The sequence below is a fragment of the Macaca nemestrina genome, unplaced genomic scaffold, assembly GCF_043159975.1.
Source record: "Macaca nemestrina isolate mMacNem1 unplaced genomic scaffold, mMacNem.hap1 Scaffold_106, whole genome shotgun sequence".
NCBI classification, from domain to species: domain Eukaryota; kingdom Metazoa; phylum Chordata; class Mammalia; order Primates; family Cercopithecidae; genus Macaca; species Macaca nemestrina.
In genome coordinates, this window is record NW_027257589.1 from 165917 (window position 1) to 184968 (window position 19052).

Sequence of the window (19052 nt, forward strand, 5' to 3'; positions counted from 1 at the left end):
CCGGGGACCCCTCTGAGGTACATAGTCATGCAGTGCCCTCACAGGATGCCCGGTCCCCCGAGAACTTCCCACCATTCCCCTGGACCCTCAGGTATGGGAGTCAAGTGTGGTGTGTGTGTCACAGGCGGGGGTACTGAGGACACCACGTGCCTGCTCGTGCGAAGACCTGAAGTGCTGCGTGAGCTCGTTCCCAAGGGGCCGTTGGCATCTGGGGGCCTGTGGGTGTCTTTCCACTGGCAGGAAATAATGGGTGGCCCATGTTACCTTTTGTGTCTTTTTTTTTTTTTTTTTTTTTCTTTGCCGAAAAGCCCTAATGCCAACGTCGCTGTCCTGCTATTGGAACCGCCCACCTCAGGCTCAGTGGCCCTCCTGTTTCTGGGCTGCTGCAGTGTTGTGTTGGGGTAACTGTATTAACTTCGTTTGAATTTTCTTCCTGTTCTTTTGGAATAAGTGTTGATAGTTTGTGCTGCTTGTTCACCCCAGAGGCGAGGATGTCCTTTAGGCCTGGAAGAGCACAGCCCCTGGAGGGAGGTGCCGGGCCTCTACCTCTCATGTCATCAGCAGCCCTCTCCACACGTCTCCTCTTCGCTCCTCGTGCCCACAGCTGGGGTCACGGGCCGCTCGCTCTGCTGTTTGAGATCCTCGGAAAAGATGTTTGCCCTGAAGAGAGATTAGGGGTGTGTGGTTGATTTTAAATAGGAGGAAATGATTGTAACAGAATGAGCAATGCCTAGCACTTAGTCTCAGGCTTGAGAAATTGTGTTTTAGAAGCAAGGTATCCCCAACTCCGGTTTCCTTCAAATTAAATCTTTTAAAGAGTCCACAAATATAAATAGTTAAAGCCTAAAACTATGCAACAGAGGGCCTAGAGCCCAAGCCCCTGCCACCTCTGACTCCAAGACACCTCAAAAACTTGGCCCTCCTCCTCAGAGAACCCCCCTTCTGCTCCTCCTTCCACACTGCTCCCTCCACAGTGCTCCCTCCACAGTGCTCCCTCCACACTCCTCCCTCCACACTCCTCTTCCGCCCCCTCCCCTTCTTCCTTCCCCTTCCCTTCTTCCTTCCTTCTCCTCCCCTTCTTCCTTCCTTCCTCCCCTTCTTCCTTCCTTCCTCCCCTTCTTCCTTCCTTCCTCCCCTTCTTCCTTCCTTCCTCCCTTTCCTCCTCCCTCCCTTTCCTCCTCCCTCCTCTTCCTCCTCCCTCCTCTTCCTCCTCCCTCCTCTTCCTCCTCTTCCCCCTCTTCCTCCTCTTCCCCCTCTTCCTCCTCTTCCCCCTCTTCCCCCTCCCTGTCCTTGGGCAACCTCCATGGAACTCTGGTTCAAAGTCACTGGTCTGTGGGGCCGCCCATTTGATAGACGAGCACGCTGGGGACCAGACACAAGTGACTGACTCAGACCAGCTCGCATGTCGTCTCCTGCCTCCCGTAACACCGGGTTGTCCCTAATGGAAGAGAATCAATGATGCTGCTTCACTGATCTCCGGGGAAAACAGGTTGATAACAGGTTATAAACATGGGAATGTTTTGGAAAAAGCGTCGTCCACTTGTCAGCTCCATCTCTCCTGCCCGGAAGATGTAGGGGAAACCTGCCTTCAGCCCACCCTCATCCCATAACAGGACAGAGGACAAAGGGGCAGAGACCCAGGTCCTGTCAGTGCCCTCAGGAAACCCCCCATTTCCTCCTCATGGTGGAAGTGGAAACCATCCCACTGGACTAGATGTTCCCGGGAAGCCCCTTCACCCCGAAAGCAAGGAATCTGGTTTGAGCACACACCATTCTCGGTGCCATGACTTTCTGCTGCTGAACCCTGCATACGTGGCCCATTGATCTTGCTAGTCCAGTGTTACTGGGTCCTGGGAGTTTCTGTGGGCTGATGGCAGGTGTTTACCATTGTGTTCAGGGGGGAGAACAGAACTTTATTTGTCGAAATCAGATGATAACCATTGCCATGTGATTCCTTGGGTTGGTTTGGGTGGGGGGTGCTCAATGCTTTTCCTGAGGGCTAAGTTCTAGTTTGAGACCGTCTCTCTTTGTCGCCCAAGCTGGAGTGCAGTGGTGCGATCTTGGCTCACTGCAACCTCCGCCTCCTGGTTTCAAGCAGTTCTCCCTGCCTCAGCCTCCCAAGTAGCTGGGATTATAGGTGTGTGCCACCACGCTTGGCTAATTACAAAAATATTTAATATAGGCTGGGTTTTGCCATATTGGTCAGGCTGGTCTCGAACTCCTTGCCTCAAATGATCGGCCCACCTTGCCCTCCTAAAATACTGGGATTACAGGCTTGAGCCACTGTGCCCGGCCTGATCCTGACATCTTTTAAAGCTGCCTTCATGTACCAAAAGCCAGTCTATGTTTGAAAATCAGTCTTGAAGAGCCTAGGAGGAGAGGGATAAGCTTCAACTAGGTGAATAACTATGCATATGTTAAAAATATGGGCCAAAATCTACCCCAAATGTTAACTCTTCTGCTTTGCGTATTATATCCATTTATAGTTATTTCAGCACTAAGATTTTTAAAGACTCTTTTGATAATTATGGAGAAATTACTATTAAAACTCAGCTGCATTTGTAACACTTCAAAGAACTAATTGGATGACATCATTTTTCCCAGAGGCATTTTGGATTGTTACATAATTAATGTTTATCTCTTTGCCAGAAATCTTTTTTTTTTCTTTTCCAGAACAGATACCTGAAAAGAAAATTTCCTTTGCATTAAGTGTTATTTCACTGTGTGACAATCAATTTTTGAACGTGAGAACAAGATCATCATGTATTTTTGGGATACTTCTTGCTTAATAGTGATAATGCTAAGTGTTAAAATTATGCAACAATTTGTTTCTTTGAAAATTACTATTTGCCTGCTCACCAGGTGGGAGCTGATGAGAACGTGGATGTAAAAATTAAATTGTATTTAGCTTGTATAAAAGAAGTTTAAAAAAAAAAAGCTTGCGTTTTTTGTTTGTTTTGTGGTACTACTGAAGTTGCTTCGTTGTGGAAATGAGGTTATTGCAGGCACCTAGAATTTTATCTCCTTCACTTGTACAATGGGAAGAAATTCTCCAACAAGCACAGGAATCTGACTTTCTGATATTGAGACTCCTAGGCATCAAGCCCCGTGGAAAGGTTGGTGATTACGTGAGCGTTGGCGTTGATGTGGGTACCCTCCAAGCCGGACGCAGGGAGCAGGGAAGGGCAGAACAGGCCCCTCAGGAGCCATGAGAAAATCAAGTGTTGGCAGCAGTGGTGAGGGTTGATGTCAGGGGCCAGGAGGAGGTGGTGAAGGGAGCATGTGCCTCAAGGCAGCCCTGGAACCCGTGGTCCCTGCAGTGAGGTCTGATCTGCAGGGGACGTGGACGGCCACGTGGCAAGGCCCACGGACAGCCTGGACTTGGCTGCCTCAGAACTCTGGTGGACGTTGCAAACGGCCCCACAGGGTTGCAGTGCACATTCCTCGGACAGAGAGAAGACGCTTGTAACTGTTCTGGGCACGAAGCCAGCGCCCTGTGAACAGTGGCCACTGCTGTTGTGACTGAGTGCCGTCCAACTGGAGGCATTTGCTCTGCTCAGTTCACTTAAATGGGCCAGGAATGGGGTTGCCCTGCCTTCAACAAGCTTGACGCATTGAACGAGGACTCAGTAAAGTACTCTGTAAATATGCTCTCCTGGCTAGAGTGAGCAAAGCCCAGGGAGAGAGTGGTTCCTCAGTATTAGACAGGTGTTTGGCGGGGCCAGCTGTGTGGCTGCCAGAGCGAATGTGACCAGGAAGCCTCTGTCCCCCCGGAGGTGGCCAGCGTAACTGTTACACGTGCCGTAGGTAGAAAGTGGGCACTGCTGGGAAACTTGCTCATGTTGCGGTTTCCTGATTGGAAATTCAAGGTTTCTGAGCATCCTACATCGAATTTGTACATTGCTGAGACTGTACACCTTTCAACACTTGTTTTTTCCTGTTTTTCGGATCTATACAACCTGGCATTTGGCCGTGGCTTCCAGAACAGGCTGGATGCAGAGTGAAGTCCTCTCCTCACTGTCAATCTTTGCAGATGTCTTTCTTGAGAGTCTCAATTAGGTTTTTACTTAACTAGACTTTTTAAATTGCCATGCACATAACTCTACCAGTTACAATCGTGAGCTAACGTGGGATTTTGGTTTTACTTTGATGAATGTTTAACATTTGCATGCTGGATGTAGGGGTGGAGGTCATTTATCTGCTTTTCATTTCCTTCTTGGTTATACTTAGTGACTTTCAGGTACGGTGTGGAAAGCCTGGTACAGGGTGAATTGCAGGCTGCAGTGTGGCGCGGTGGACGAGAGGCGTGGGCTGCAGTGTGCACAGTGGATGAGAGTGAAGCTATTTCCATCCTGGAGGGAAACACACAGGAAACAATTTAAAAAACTGATCATCTAGCTTGAATGAGGTCCAACAAATTCAGTTTGCAAAGTTTAACTTCCAAGTTAACTTAGTAACTTTTCCCCTAAGTCATTAATTTAGTAGCTTATGTTTATTGCCTAAAGCATAATAGTCATAAATTCTAAAATGAAGGACTAAACATGTAATAATTTAGGCATACAGCACCTGAAGGGAAAACTGCCAGTATGCTAAAATATTGGATACAGATGCTCAAAAAATATAATGTAGCATTCTTACAATGCATGTGCTTTTAGCATGTAACTTGGTGAGTAGTTTTGAGCTATATTTGTAGGAATGTGTATCTTGAATACTTTAGGACACCACTGGAGATGTGTGCTTGAGAGGTATAAATACTGAATGTTCTTCTCCTTTCCTTTAAATGAAAAACATTAGCTCCCTTGATTTTTATTTTTATTTTTTGAAGTGGACTCTCACTCTTGTTGCCCAGGCTGGAGTGCAGTGACGCAGTCTCGGCCCACTGCAACTTCCGCCTCCAGGGTTGAAGTGCTTCTCCTGCCTCAGCCTCCCCAGTAGTTGGGATTACAGGTACCCACCACCATGCCCCGCTAATTTTTGTATTTTTATTAGAGATGGGGTTTTGCCATAGTGTCCAGGCTGGTCTCAAACTCCTGACCTCAGGTGATCTGCCCACCTCGACCTCCCAAATTGCTGGGATTACAGGCGTGAGCCACTGCGCCTGGCCAGCTCCCTTCTATAATGATTTATACAGTTGTTTTTGCTTTTTGTTTTTTCGAGACGGTGTCTCACTCTGTCGCCCAAGCTGGAGTGCAGTGATGCAAATCTGGGCTGACTGCAGCCTTCACCTCCTGGGCTCAGGTGATCTTCCCACCTCAGCTTCCTGAGTTGCTGTGACTGGACACACATCACCATGCCCAGCTTTATTATTATTATTATTATTGGTATTTTTAGTAGAGACAGGGTTTTGCCATGTTTTCCAGGCTGGTCTCGAGCTCCTGGGCTCAAGCAATCTCCTGGCCTCAACCTCCGAAACTGCTGGGATTACAGGCGTGAGCACCACATTTGGCCCATTTTTTTTTTCTTCCAGCATTAGGAGTCGACTTTCAGAAAATCCTTCAACCTTGCAAGCTTAATTTTCCATAAAAGTATTCCTCTAGGATAAAAACAAGACACAAAGAAGTACGTGTGGACTGCAGTTAAAAATTTTCAACAAAACTTAGCTTAGGAAAGTTGACATTTACAAAGAGCAGGGGGCCCGTTCAGTGCCTTCTAGGCAGTGGGAATGGCGGTCTGTGGGCGACCCTAACATGTGCGGCGTCCTGAGACGTGATCGTGGTGTTCACGCTTTTACCGAGAGCTTCCCGGGAGTACCAGAGGCTGTTCTTCTGCAGTCGGCCAGCCAGGCAGCAGCTGCTGGAGAAGGAACAAATAGCAAAAGACGGATGTACACGGTGTTATTGTGGCAGAGAGGTTAAAACCAGGGTCACTTTGTTCTTGCAGTTTTAAAAAACTAATAATGAAGTCCTTAAATATGTTTAGGATTTCAAAGTAGTTGTGGGTGTGTCTGTGTCTCTAGCTCCCGTTCGGGTGCTTCCTGCGAAGAGAGCTCAGAGACGCCACCTTTCCTTGATGAGGTGACAGGGCCTGGAGAGGTGTGAACCCCGTGGTGGGGGGATGACTGACCTGGGGTGAGGCTGGGTCAGTGTGGGGATCCAACCCCACTCCACATTCCTGTAGGGAATCCACAGTTCTAAGTCTTTATGATAGGGGTAAAAATAACCTGGAAGAGGTGTTATTTTTTAAGAAGTAAGTGCCATGCTCTTTTTTCCTCATACTTTTCCGTGTTTAAGCAGCATTGAAGGATAAGGCACTAGTAGCATGTTGTTTTGGAAACAATGTTGTTGGTTATTTTACGTTGAATATGGTACTAAGGTTGCCTGGTAACAGAAGTTTTCCTTAAACAACATGGGACTCTGTTGAATCTGTTGCCCCATTGGCTGAGCCGTCTGAAATCAGTGCAGTAGCAGCTGAAGAGGCCTCTTCCCCTTGGAGGAAGCCGCTGGATTGGCAGGAGGCACCGGTCTTGATTTGAGGGAGTGAGGCGCCTTTGCAGGGACCCCACGTGGCCCCTGCAGCTCTCTCCTGCCCCCTGCTGGTTGGCCAAGCAGCCTTGCGACAGTGTGCTCAGTGTGAATGTTCACTGGGGCAGGCCGAGGCTTTTGTTCCAGAAACACTGACTTCAGAAACGGCCGGCTGTGTGTGTTGAGCATGGCAAGAAAGACTTACGTGTGTCTTAAACCTCTTGAACAAAGCAAGTTGATGTTTCAAATGCATCTCAAAGGCTAATGACTTTGCTATGATCAATATTCAGGAGAAAAGAGGGTTTGATGAAACAGAAAGACAGGAGTGGCAAGTGACGTGCTTGTGCCCCGTATGACTAAGCGATGTCCTGGCCGTTCCACACCACGGCCTCTGAGCAGCCAGCCTGCAGATACTGGGTCAATTTAGATATCCCTGATCTCTGCAGAGGTTTGATCAGGTAGCCCAAGAGCAGATAAACACAAACGCTGACTGGAAACCCTGGCACACGGAGACACTGGAAACAGCAAGCTGCTATTAACATCATAGTAAGAGACAGTCGCCTGCTCTCAGGGGTGTCAGTTTCTTTTGCTTCTAGACGTTCATCTGCGTTACAATACAGTTTTGCTCAGTTTATCCCCATTACTCCACTGTCTTCGCCGTTAAAGTTCAGCCAGCACTTAGCTCTGACACTGCAGGAGTTTCACTGTGCGGCTGACCAGGCCTACCTGGCTTGGCTGTAAAGCAGGTGAGATTTTCCGGAAGGCAGTGACGAGAACCCGAGGCAGGAAAGAGCATTGCTGGTCTACATACGGCAGTGCACCTGCAGCAGAGCATGTACGTGCACGTTCAGGCTAAACAGGTGTAGGAGAGAAGAAAACCACCTACAATTAGTCACTTAAAATGCCACACACCCAACCCTTGAGACCCTAGCACATAGAGTAGTAGTGGTCTTGGAGATGGCAGGTGTGCTGAAGTCTGATTTTCTCACTTAGCTTTTCCAGCAGCGTTTTCCTCATCTCTAAGCTGGGGCTAACAACTGCCACGCGTAGATTTGTGCATGGAACCGTGCGTGTAAAGTGGGGTAGCCCCCAGGACCTAGGAAGGACTCGTGGTCAGTGTCGGTGGTCATGAGTGCTGTACGGGTCCCCCAGGAAGATGATTGCTACAGATAACTCCCTCCGTTCAATGTCACTGAATGTAGAAGGTGGGACATTGGCTTCTGATGTGTCTGGTTTGCTGCAGGCCACGCTGCACCCCGTGGTTCCTGAGCCCCGAGCTGAAGTACATCCTGCGGCATCGCCTGTGTTGCTTTTGCTGTGTCACTTAGAGCTCCTGCCCTGGGAAACTTCCTCGCACCTGACGAGCACCACAGTTTGCAGCAAGACCTGTCCAAAGCGTGGACTGCGAGAGCCCCGCTGTGGTCCTGTCCTCTCCATGTTGGGAGCGACTTTGTGGGGTTTGTCGGCCCTTCTCTCAGGTGTCCTGTGTCTCATGGATCAGCCGACGAGCCCCGTCTGGAGGAGCACTCTGCAAAACGTTGCCGGCCACCCAGATCTCCTAGCGCAGAGTGAGGCCACATCTGCAGACTTGACCGCACAGAGTCCCGAGGCATTCGGCAAGAAGGGGAGTGGGATGTGTGTGAGATCCCACTGCGGAAGCCGGCTCTGCTCCGTACTCTGCGTGCGGGGTGCCTGATGTTCAGACCTGCTATGTCTATCGGGGGCCATGGCGGGGTGGTGGGAGTGGGGGCAGGGAGCAGCGCGGATGGATCCAGGAAAGGACTTAGTTGAATCCCAGCTGCCCACATACCTGTTGCTGGTCTTGGACAAGGTCCCTAGTTTCTCTGGGCTTTCGGTTTGATTGTAAGACTAGGACGCCGCCCCAGTCTGAAGATGTCGGTGTGTGCGGGAATGTCTGGCGCAGTCACCATGGGTTTTCCTTCAGCCTCCTCCGTGCCCCTCCCTGGGTCAATCAGTATCCATGCGTGCCACAAGTAAATTACAGTCCCTCCGAAAATCCAGTTGACCCGAGTTTTATGGTCGAGCATGGTGAGTGTCCTTGCCAGGAAATGCCACTCGATGTCTTGGGCCTGCTCCTCTACCTCCACAGCAATCCCCGGAACAGGCTGGTTCAGGACGTGGGAGGTGGGAGTCGGTGTTGTACCTAGGACAGGCTGAAGTCAAAGGCTCATTTGCTCTGTGAGGGGTGATCAGGATGACACATCAAGTGGAGCCCCATGGCTGACCCTGGAGGTGGACGGTCGGGTCGGATTGGCTGCCCTCCAGCACGTGTTTCGAGTGATGCCTTCCCTGGGTTACGCAGCCCTGATCTGTAGCGCACAACTTCCCAGCTCCAGCCAGTCTGGTCTTGCCGTCTCCTTCCAAGAAGGTAGGTGCGGCGCAGTTGCCTTTAAGCGGCTCCTTCTGGACACCGCAGGGCAGCAGCAAGCAAGCATGGGCGACTTTTTTCTTACGTTGACCACAATACGCGGGGCCAGCTTTGCACGATCCCATTCAGCATCACACGTGTGCATCGGCCACTCAGCTGTCCATCTGCCACAGACAGGCTTGCACAGGACCATTGAGTGGCCTTTACGGCAAAGAGCCTAAAGGGCTCACAGGAAACCTGGACCCAGCGCAATGGTAACAGCGCAGCAATACCTGTCATTGATCAAGGGGTATTCTGGGCCCGACATGGTGTTAAGTGATCCAGTTCGGTTAGCACTCTTAGAATTAACCCCCTTTTGCCTATCAGGAAATCGAAGACGGAGGGCATTAACGCCAGGGAGCAGGGAGTAAGGGGACACACAGAGGGGCTGAGGGGCTGGGCATTCTGAGCCCACGGATCTGCCCACAGGCCCCGGCTGCACGGGCACCAGGGCTGCTGCTCTGGAGGGGATGAGGAGCTCTGGGGAAAAGATGGAGCCTGACGTGGGTAAGATTTGGATATTTTCAGAAGAGATTTTCAGCCTGGAATGAGGGTGTAAGTGACTGAATCGGAGTGATGAGCCAGATAGCCCGGCTGCGGGAGCTCCCCTGTGGGGTGAGGGAGGAAGGCCTTGGGGGCGCGTGGCTGAGCAGAGGCGCTGGGTCGCCAGGAGCCGCCGCGGGTTTGGAAAGGGGGAGAAACGCAGCGCCCTGCACTGCAAGGGCACCGAGACGTGGTTGTGGTTCTTCCTGACCGTGACAGGCACAAATGGTGCTGATGGTGGAATGCACGGAGTTTGCCTTCAGAGAACTCCTGCTGTATTTTAAAACCTGGGCCTCTCATTTAAACTTGGTGGCCTCAGGTGAATGGTCAGAAACAGTTTCTGATGAGGTTGCAGAGACTGTGCATGGCCTCTGATTGTGCACATCCTGTGATTGTGTATAGTCTCTGATTGTGGCCTCTGGCCTCTTTGTGGCCTCTGATTGTGTGGGTCTCTGTGTGTGGTCTCTGTGCAGCCTCTGATTGTGCTCAGTCTCGGATTGTGCTCAGTCTCGGATTGTGCGCGGCCTCTGATTGTGTGCGGCCTCTGATTGTGGGTGGTGTGAGTTTCCCGGGATTAAGTAGATGAGCCTCGTGCTGGGGCAGGTGTGCCTTGTGTTGGGCATGTGGATAAAGAAGTTTAACCCATCTCCTCTTTGAGAATGGCAGGGCAGTAACAAAGGCGGTTGATTTATACATGGCCATCCTCGTGAGGTGAGGACCTGAAAGGTTTACTGCTTTCCCGGAAAGCTGCTCTGGGCGTCACCATCACTGATCATGGACAGCAGCTCAGAAGCCCCCTTAAGGTGCAGGGAGGGACCGGCGCTGGTCCTGTCTGTGCCCAGGCTGCTGGTCACCCTGACGGCCAGGCGATGGCTGCCTGTGCACGAAGCTGGGGTTAGAGTGAATTTGGGCAGTGTCGGCTTTGATTTAGGTCAAGACTGATCAGTCTTCCTAAAATACTAGCCATGAAAGCTTTCATAGATTGTAGTTCTTTGGGAGATTTATATGTGGTTTTTAAAGCACAGGGCCCATGGCCAGTGTTGAATTACATTTTGTTCAGTGTAACTGACAGGACACTGGACCTGAGTCTCAGGCCTGCCACAGGGTTCAGGGAGCTTCAGAGAGGGCGATGTTTGTGCTCAAGTTTTCGCAGATGGGATGGGACATGGGCATGTGGCTGGAATGCTCTCAACTTCAATCTTCAGTCATCGGTATCACCTGTGCACACGCATATCGTTTTCAAAGATGGACAAGCTTTTGGGAAATATCTGAAGACTTTTCCAGTTTTGAAAGAAGCCGGGATGACACTGGAAACGTCAGGTGTCTTGGCTGCTGATCAGGTCCATCACCACGCACATGGTCCCTAACCTGGCCCACCTCTGATCATGCACAGCGGGTGACGAGGTCCATAACCTCACACTTCTGTGCACAGCAGGTGACCAGGTCCCTAACCTCAAAAGCTTCTGATTGGGTGCAGCTGGTGACCAGGTCTGCAACTTCGCATGGCTCTGATTGTGCAGAGCTGGTGACCAGGTCACTAACCACCCACACCTCTATTCATACCCAGCGGGTGACCGGGTCCATCACCTCACACCACTGATTGTGCATAGCAGGTGACCAGGTCTGGAACCTTGCACACCTCTGATCGTGCACAACGGGCGACTAGGTCCATGACCTCACGCCTCTCTGCACAGTGGGTGACCAGGTCCATAACCTCACACCTCTGATCGTGCACAGCTGGTGGGCGCAGGACCCACTTCAGTGAGGGGCTGACTTCCCAGCTGTGAAGGGGGAATGCTGTGTGGCTCGCTAAGCCCCTCCATGCTTTGGGGGCTCCAGGGTGTGGCCGGCAAGTAGGAAGTTGTCCCAGGAGGCTGCTGTGTGTTGGGGATGGGAGGCAGCTGCAGGGTGGAAGTACGATGTTGTCGTAGGGGGCCACTGTGGGGGGGGTGGGACGGGAGGCAACTGCAAGTTGGAAGTAGGATGTTGTCCCAGGAGGCTGCTGTGTGTGGGGGAGGGAGGAGGCAACTGCAGGGTGGTGTGGTGGTCCCCGTGCCACTGATTTCAGGTTAAAATAGAATGTGGACCTCTTTTTACCATAGTTTTTAATTACTCCGCTAGTTTGTGTTGCTGTCTCTTGCTATGAAGTCCACAGTCTGATGTCTCTGTGGTCCCCATGTTTCCCTTCTGCTTGTGTTACCCGATCCTGTGGGTCAGCTGTGAGGAAACCACTCTCCACTCCTCATCTGGAGTGGTCTCGAGCTGGGTGTGCGGGTCTCCTTGTGGGCTAAAGTGTTCCTCTGTTACTGTTTTCTCTGTTTTTTGACCAAATTTAGCAGACTTGTGTATGATGCAAACACTTCAAAAAATGTCTTTTGCCTTTATGAAAAAAACACTTGCATTGCTTTAAAATGAACCTTTCCTGTGTCTCCATCCTTCCTCACAGATTGCTCTGTGTTAGAAACTCGGTGGTGTGTGTGCTTCATGGCCTCATTCCATCCAGCACTGTAACCTCTGATTGCAAAAGTGACTACACTCAAGGCAAAAAACTCAAGGCAAATGTTGAAAAGAATGAACAAAAACATATTGTTCTCTTGTCATCCTGAAATGGCTACTCTTAATATTTTGATGTAGTTCAAACTACATCAAACTCTCACCTCCTCCTGTGCCAATATTCATCCTTCAGCTCTGCCTCCGTTCTTCCTTTCTTTTTTCATGCTATGGGGTCTGCTTTGGAGATGTTATCTACTTTCATTCTTCCAAAGTCAAGCTTCTAGCTTTGGTTGGAACTGCAGACCCATTTACTCATTCAGCAAATACTTTCTAAGCACATGGATAGTCACTGAGAATACCGTGGTTCACCAACATGACTGTGGCCCCTGCTCACACGAACTTGCGGCCTGATGGGGAGAATGGGCACTAATATGACAATCAGTCTAATGGGTTTCTGATGAAGAATTGAGGAAAGCGCACCAAAGAAAGGGAAGCGGGGTTCTCTAAATTTATGCTGTAAAAGAATCTGGCGTATCTTGGGATGAGAGGTAGAAAACCGATGCATTCTGGAAGGTATGATCCCCTTGCAGTCTGGAGAGAAGTAGAGGTTGCTTGTTGAGGGGGGTGGAGTGTAGGGACACCACTGTCTAAACAGAGATGGGGGTGCGTGCAGAATGCCTCTTGCAGCAGGAAACAGGCACGTGCAAGGAAGTAAACACGGGAGAAAGTGGCACAAGACAAGAATGAAGGCAGGCAGGCAGGGGCTGGGAGATGATGGTAGATGCTTTATTCTCTTAATAACAGCAACAGGATGCTGTTAAAAGCACTTGAGGGAGGTGGGGAAGTGCGTATGACATGTTTTGTGTTTGTAAAATTATCACATTGTCTTACCAAACTATACTCCCTATTTATTTTTAAATTTTACTTTAAGTTCTTAGATACATATGCAGGTGTGTTACATAGGTATACATGTGCCATGGGGGTTTGCTACACCTGTCAACCCATGATCTAGGTTTTAAGCCCTGCATGCATGAAGTATTTGTCCTAATGCTCTCCCTCCTCTTGCCCCCACCCCCCAACAGGCCCCCGTGTGTGTCGTTCCCCTCCCCGTGTCCATGTGATCTCATTGTTCAACTGCCACTTATGAGTGAGAGCATGTGGTGTTTGGTTTTCTGTTCCTCTTTTAGTTTGCTGAGAATGATGGCTTCCAGCTTCATCCATGTCCCTGTAAAGGACAGGAACCCATTCTTTTTTATGGTTGTGTAGTATTCCGTGGTATATACGTGCCACATTTTGTGTATCCAGTGTATCATTGATGGGCACGAGATATCCTCTTAACATGTGCTCCAGCAATTGCACTCTTAGGTATTTATCCAAAGGAGTTGAAAACTTGTGTTCACAGAAAAACCTGCACATGGACATTTATAGAAGCTTTAATCGTAATTGCTAATTTTATTCCAGCTTTATTCATAATTGCTCAAACTTGGAGGCAACGAAGAAACCAAAATGTTCTTCACTAGGTGAGTGGATAAATAACCTGTGATATATCCAAACAATGGAATATTCTTTAGCACTGAAGGGAAGTGAGCTGTCAAGCTATGAAAAGACACGTAGGAACTTTAAACATGCACGGCTACACAAAAGAGGCCCCTCGGAAGAGACTAAATACTAAAGGACATCCCGAAAAAGGCCAGACTGTGGAGTGAAAATGTCCGTGCTTCCCAGGTGTTGGGAAGAGGGAGAGATGATGAGGTGAAACACGGAGATTTTTAGGATTTTAGTGCAACTGCTCTGTACGATGCTATCATGGTGGATACATGTCATGACATATTTGTTCAAACCCATAGAACAAGCACCAAGACGGAGCCCTCATGTAAACTGTGGACTCTGGGTGACAATATGTCAACGTAGGTTCTTCAATTATTACAAATGCTCCTTCTGGGCAGGAGTGTTGTTAGTTGGGGAGGCTGTGCACGTGGGGGAAGGGAAGGCATATAGAAGGTCTCTCTGCACCTTTCCCTCAATTTTTCTGTGAACGTGAAACTGCCTAAAAGATAAAGTGTATTTTTAAAAAATAAAGGAAAAAAAGGAAACAAAAAGTCCTCACAAAAATCAAATGAGAAAATGATCACACTGGGTGCTTCAGGTCAAAATGGAAGAACAAGGCCTGTATTTACCATCCCACCTGATGACTTTTTTCTCACTGCTTTTCAGCATTTTTTTTGGAGTCTAGTCAGTGCAATAAGGCAAGTTAAAACATATAAAATGCACCCTTATTAGAAAATAAGATTTAAAACTATCTGTATCTGCAGGTGACGTGAATCACCCGTGTGGAAAATCTCCTGAAATCACAAAAAGCCACTAAAACTAATAATAATAAATTACTTACTAATAAGTGAGTTTGTGTTTAGCTTGTATCTTGCAAACTTTCCATAAGCAGTATTTATCTCTTTATACACTGGCAAAGAAATAATTGGAAATGGAAATTTACAAAGTAATATTAAGACTAAATCTGACAAAAGATGTGTAAGATCTATGCACTGTAAAGCAGGCAGTGATGCTGAGATAAATTAAAGAACTAAATAAATGAAGTGATATACTGTGTTCATGGATCAGCAGGCTCAATATTGTTAAGATGTCAGTTCTGCCCTTGTGGATCAGAGGTTTAATGCAATTCCAATCAAAATCCCAGCATGATTTTATTTTATTTTTTTTCAGTAGAAATGAACTAGCAGATTCCAAAATGTGTCTGGAAATTTAAAGAACCCAAAAGAGCTAAGACAACTTGGAAAAAAAATGGTGGAGGACTTACCTGAACTATCAAAACTGGGTTAATGAAACCTCCTAGAGGGTCTAGTAATAATCTCACAAACATGTTACCTATACATAGTGGATTTTTGAATCAAGGTTCAAAGACATTAAATTAGAGAAAGGACGATAATGATGATAGAAGGATTAAATACTACAGGCCAAAAAGGGAAAAAAGAGCTCCTGTTAAATATCTTCACATTGTTGGTGTCACTCATGCAATTCAATTCACATTTTGTGTGTCTAAAAGTTGAACAGACCTCTTCATTCTCTTTCCCCAATTCACTCCACAGAGATGCTGATGTCTTTCAGTGGAACTTGGAAGTTTGCTCTTCTTTTTAAAATGACTCTCTTAGATACTGTTTATGCAAGAAGTTGTGGGACTGTAACTTACAAATACTGTTCTAAACCTTGGAATCACACGTTTCCCTTTTTCTCTACTTATCGTTTCTAGTCAGTTTCCCATTTCCTCTTCTTCATATTTACACTGCATTCCTTCTAGTTCAGGCTCTTGTTACCCCACTTGATCTCTTGATGTGGTCACCTGAATGTCCTTCATGTTCCAGCCTCCTGGAATCCTTCCTTCATGACCCTGAAGAACTGCCCTCCAGACCCGCAGGTGTGACCCGGAATCAAGGATCTCAAAGCCGAGTGGGATCTGAGAGGCTATCTAGACCAATCCTCCATTACAGACGTAAACCTTTTGATGACTTCACTTCAGAGCCCAAAATATTTGCACTGCAGGCAGAATCACCTAAATCACTTAATGTGATGTTCAGTCTTCCCGTGGTATTTTCCTTTCTGCATCTCCCTACTTTCGGTCAGCCATTTCTCACTCATGACACCGAACCCTTCATTCACATCACATTATTGTTCTTCTCCACACACACTTGTTTGTTTTCTGCCTGGGTTTTTTCTTACATTCTTCCCTCTACTGGCAATATCATTTTCCAAGATCTGACTACAGAATTTTAACGTATTCCTCAGAATGACTCACATATCACATATTCGACCAAATGGCTGCAGATTCTGTCACTTCCTCTCTTGTCCTATGGCAACCTGGAGAATCTTCTTCTCTTAGCCAATAGGATTTATCATGGTCCTTCTTTATCTTAACAATAGTTTAGCAGGACTGAGAACTGGGAAGTAGATTTTTCTCCCAGGGGTGAGAACTGTCTTAGTTTAGCAGATCTCCCTGGGTCTCCATTCTGGTTGTAGAAAAGCAGCCCATAGGGCATGGTGGGGAGGAGAAGAAGGGGAACTAAGCTGTGTTGCATGAAGATGGACAGTTGTGACCCTTACTCCAGGGTTGGGAGTTGAGGCCCCTAGGAAGGAGAAGCTGTAAGGATGAAGACGAGGCATAAAAAGTGATGCAGGCCGGGTGCGGTGACTCACGCCTGTAATCCTAGCACTTTGGGAAGCCAACGTGGATGGATCACGAAGTCAAGAGTTCAAGACCAGTCTGACCAATATTGTGAACCCCTGTCTCTACCAAAAATACAAAAATTAGCTGGGTGTGGTGGCACATACCTGTAGTCCAGCTACTCGGAAGGCTGAGGCAGGAGAATCACTTGAACCCAGGAGATGGAGGTTGCAGTGAGACAAGATCATGACACTGCACTCCAGCCTGAGTGACAGAGACTTCATCTCAGGAAAAAAAAAAGTGATGCATAGTAACAAGACTGCCCGAGGAGAAGAGGCAATCAGCAACCTTCTCCAGGGTGGGATGGCTGAAGACCCTTTAAGAACAAAGGTGTCTACTTTCCTTCTTTAGGATGCTCTATCGTGATTTAATGAACCCTCCCAATCTACTGTATTCAGTATTTGGCATGAGTCAATTTAGGGGAATTCTAGAAAACATAGCTGGCTGTTATCAGGTTAATGGAGATTGGGAGGTCGGGAAAAACCCCAGGAGACACGTAGGAAGGACAATACGTGAAAACAGAAGAAACTTGGAGTCAGTTCACCCTTCAAACAAAATCTCCAGTTTCCAGAAGACATTGTGAGGGCTGCTGGGTCTTCCTCACCTGCAGATGGGGGATTCCAGATAATTATTATACTTGAATCTCACAAGATGGGGTGATCACCACCTGCTCTCAAATGGGATGAGTTACAATATCTTCTATCGGGAGGCGGTAAATAAGAGGTTAGGTACACGTCTGTAGTCATCACAATTTTGTCAAGATTGCTATTTTTACTTCCATGTCATAGATGGGGAGCCTGATGCTTGTGGAAATGATTTGCTCAGGGTCTCACCATTAAAAGTGGCAGAGGAAAGATTCCATGTTTTAAAAGCTGCAAACTGAGCTTACTCCCATCCATGCTGTCATACCGACTTTGAGATTTCAATCCTCCTGAAGGCAGGAAACTTATTCCATTTGCTTTTATACCCTCCATAACACTAGTGAGCAAGTTTTGCTCAAAGTCACATGGAATATTTTGCTGACTCAAGGGGAAAAAGTAAGAGACTTAAATGACACCATCACAAGTCAACCTTCAAGGAACAGAGACATTTAGCATTAGCTGTCTCAGTCAAATCAACATAGACATGCACGTTTATCCTTTACATGGCAGTAAGACAGCAAACACAATTGAAAAAATGAGCCAAGTGTAAAAAATGTGTCACAAAGGGATGGATTTAGACAGGAGAGCAGTGAAGTAGGTTATAAAATGGTCAGCATAATCCATTTTAATGAATTATTAGCTGAAACATGCAAAGCATTTAGGATTTCTGGGAGAAGTGTACAAACACACCAAATGTTTGTCTGACATTTTCTTCACTGCTGCCGTCTTTCCACAGGGCTGGAGATGATGTTAACCAACGGCCTTGGGAGGAGAGATTGCAGCTGAGCCCACACCCTCTCCAACTCCTTCAGACTGTTTCTGTTTTTGTAGACTTTACCATTAACAACAAATCCTAAGATTTACTCAATCAGTACAGCAGTCATTGGCCCGAGTTCAAATTTCTGATTCGAAGGAATCTGCACTCTGCCTGCCAGGATCGACTATTAATGGCTTCGTCCATAGAGGAGCTGTGTCTTTGCTCACTATGGAACAGTATTGAGGCTTCGAAAGGGGTATTTTGCTGGTCACCTCCTTGGTCATCCTTCTGCTCACCAAGAGCAGATACTGTTCTCAGCCCCTTACATTTACAAGGTCGTTTAATTCTCACATAGCCCTTTCAGATAGATGCGACTATTACCCCCCTTTTACAGAGGAGGAAACCGAGAGGCAGAGGACATAGGTGAATTGTCCCAGATCACAGAGCTGGCTATGGAGCTGGGACTTGCACCCGGCCAGCCTGGCTCCAGAGTTCACTGCCCTCCTCCTGTACAGCACGTGTGACCTGCAGTAATCACCGCCCAAACAGGCAGGCACTGCGGATAGCCAAGCACACCTCTTCCGCCTTCAGCACGGAGGACGGTTCGTTTTCATTCTGGTGTTCAGCTCAGGACTGTTTTTATCACAAGGACGTACCACCCAGAAAGCTCAGTCATGTGCCGTTACCTTCTACGGTCATGGTTTTCTACTTTTTGGCCCCATTTTCCTGAGGACTTGGCCTGCTGGGACGTGAATGATGCGTTACTACTGTATAGGAGGTTCAGGTCTAGTGGCACAAACAGCGACGGACCCCATGGAAATGCGGGCGTGGCCCCTCCATCCCAACAGCCTGCATGGCTGCTCCATTCTGCTCCCATCACACACATCCCCACACAGCCAAGCCCCTTCTCCTTTCCCCCACTGGATTCATCAAATCAAACCTCGCTGTCCTTGGAAAATGTACCATTAATTTACTTACTGCCCAGTAAAAAAGCACACTTCCAGTTAACATGACACCCCCGCTACGATAGAACAGCCTTAATTCAAACATGACGCAGAGGAACAGAGGGAGGAGGGGTCGAGGACCATCCTGGAATCGGCAGCTGTTTTCTGGGGGAAAGCCTCCGTCCCCCCTGAGCCCGACACTTGTGCCACACTATCCCCATGGTGTCTGAAAACTCCATGAAGACAGGCTCACTCTGACCCCTTCACACCCACAACGCCAAAGAGGAGCAGGTGTTCAGGAAAAGTCTCCTGCTAGTGCTGAAGACAGGAATGATTCCCTCGTGCTGCCCAGAATGTCAGGAGAAAAGGCACCATGTGGACGCCTTCCAGGTGAATTCTGGAATGACTCTGCCGAATGCCAGTCATCCTTTTTCAGAACAAAACCAATACCGGAAAACATGTGTCGCCAGCAGACAGATGGTCCTTTTGACGGCTTACAAACACACCTACGTTACGCTGAATTTATCTCAAGCCACCCTCTCTGTGCTAATGTA

General features: G+C 48.0%; 1 protein-coding gene across 1 annotated transcript in view; it reads left to right on the top strand.

Annotated features, from left to right (window-relative positions):
- The window catches only part of LOC139361221 (sterile alpha motif domain-containing protein 1-like), a gene marked incomplete at its 5' end in the record, with an annotated part of 166327 nt that extends 147501 nt beyond the window's left edge, over positions 1 to 18826 (top strand). The window contains 2 exons of the mRNA XM_071089746.1: positions 13387 to 13445; positions 17534 to 18826. Of these exons, the coding sequence (XP_070945847.1) occupies positions 13387 to 13445; positions 17534 to 17583 (109 nt within the window). The remainder of the gene's footprint in view (positions 1 to 13386; positions 13446 to 17533) is intronic.
- Positions 18827 to 19052: the final 226 nt, after the last annotated feature.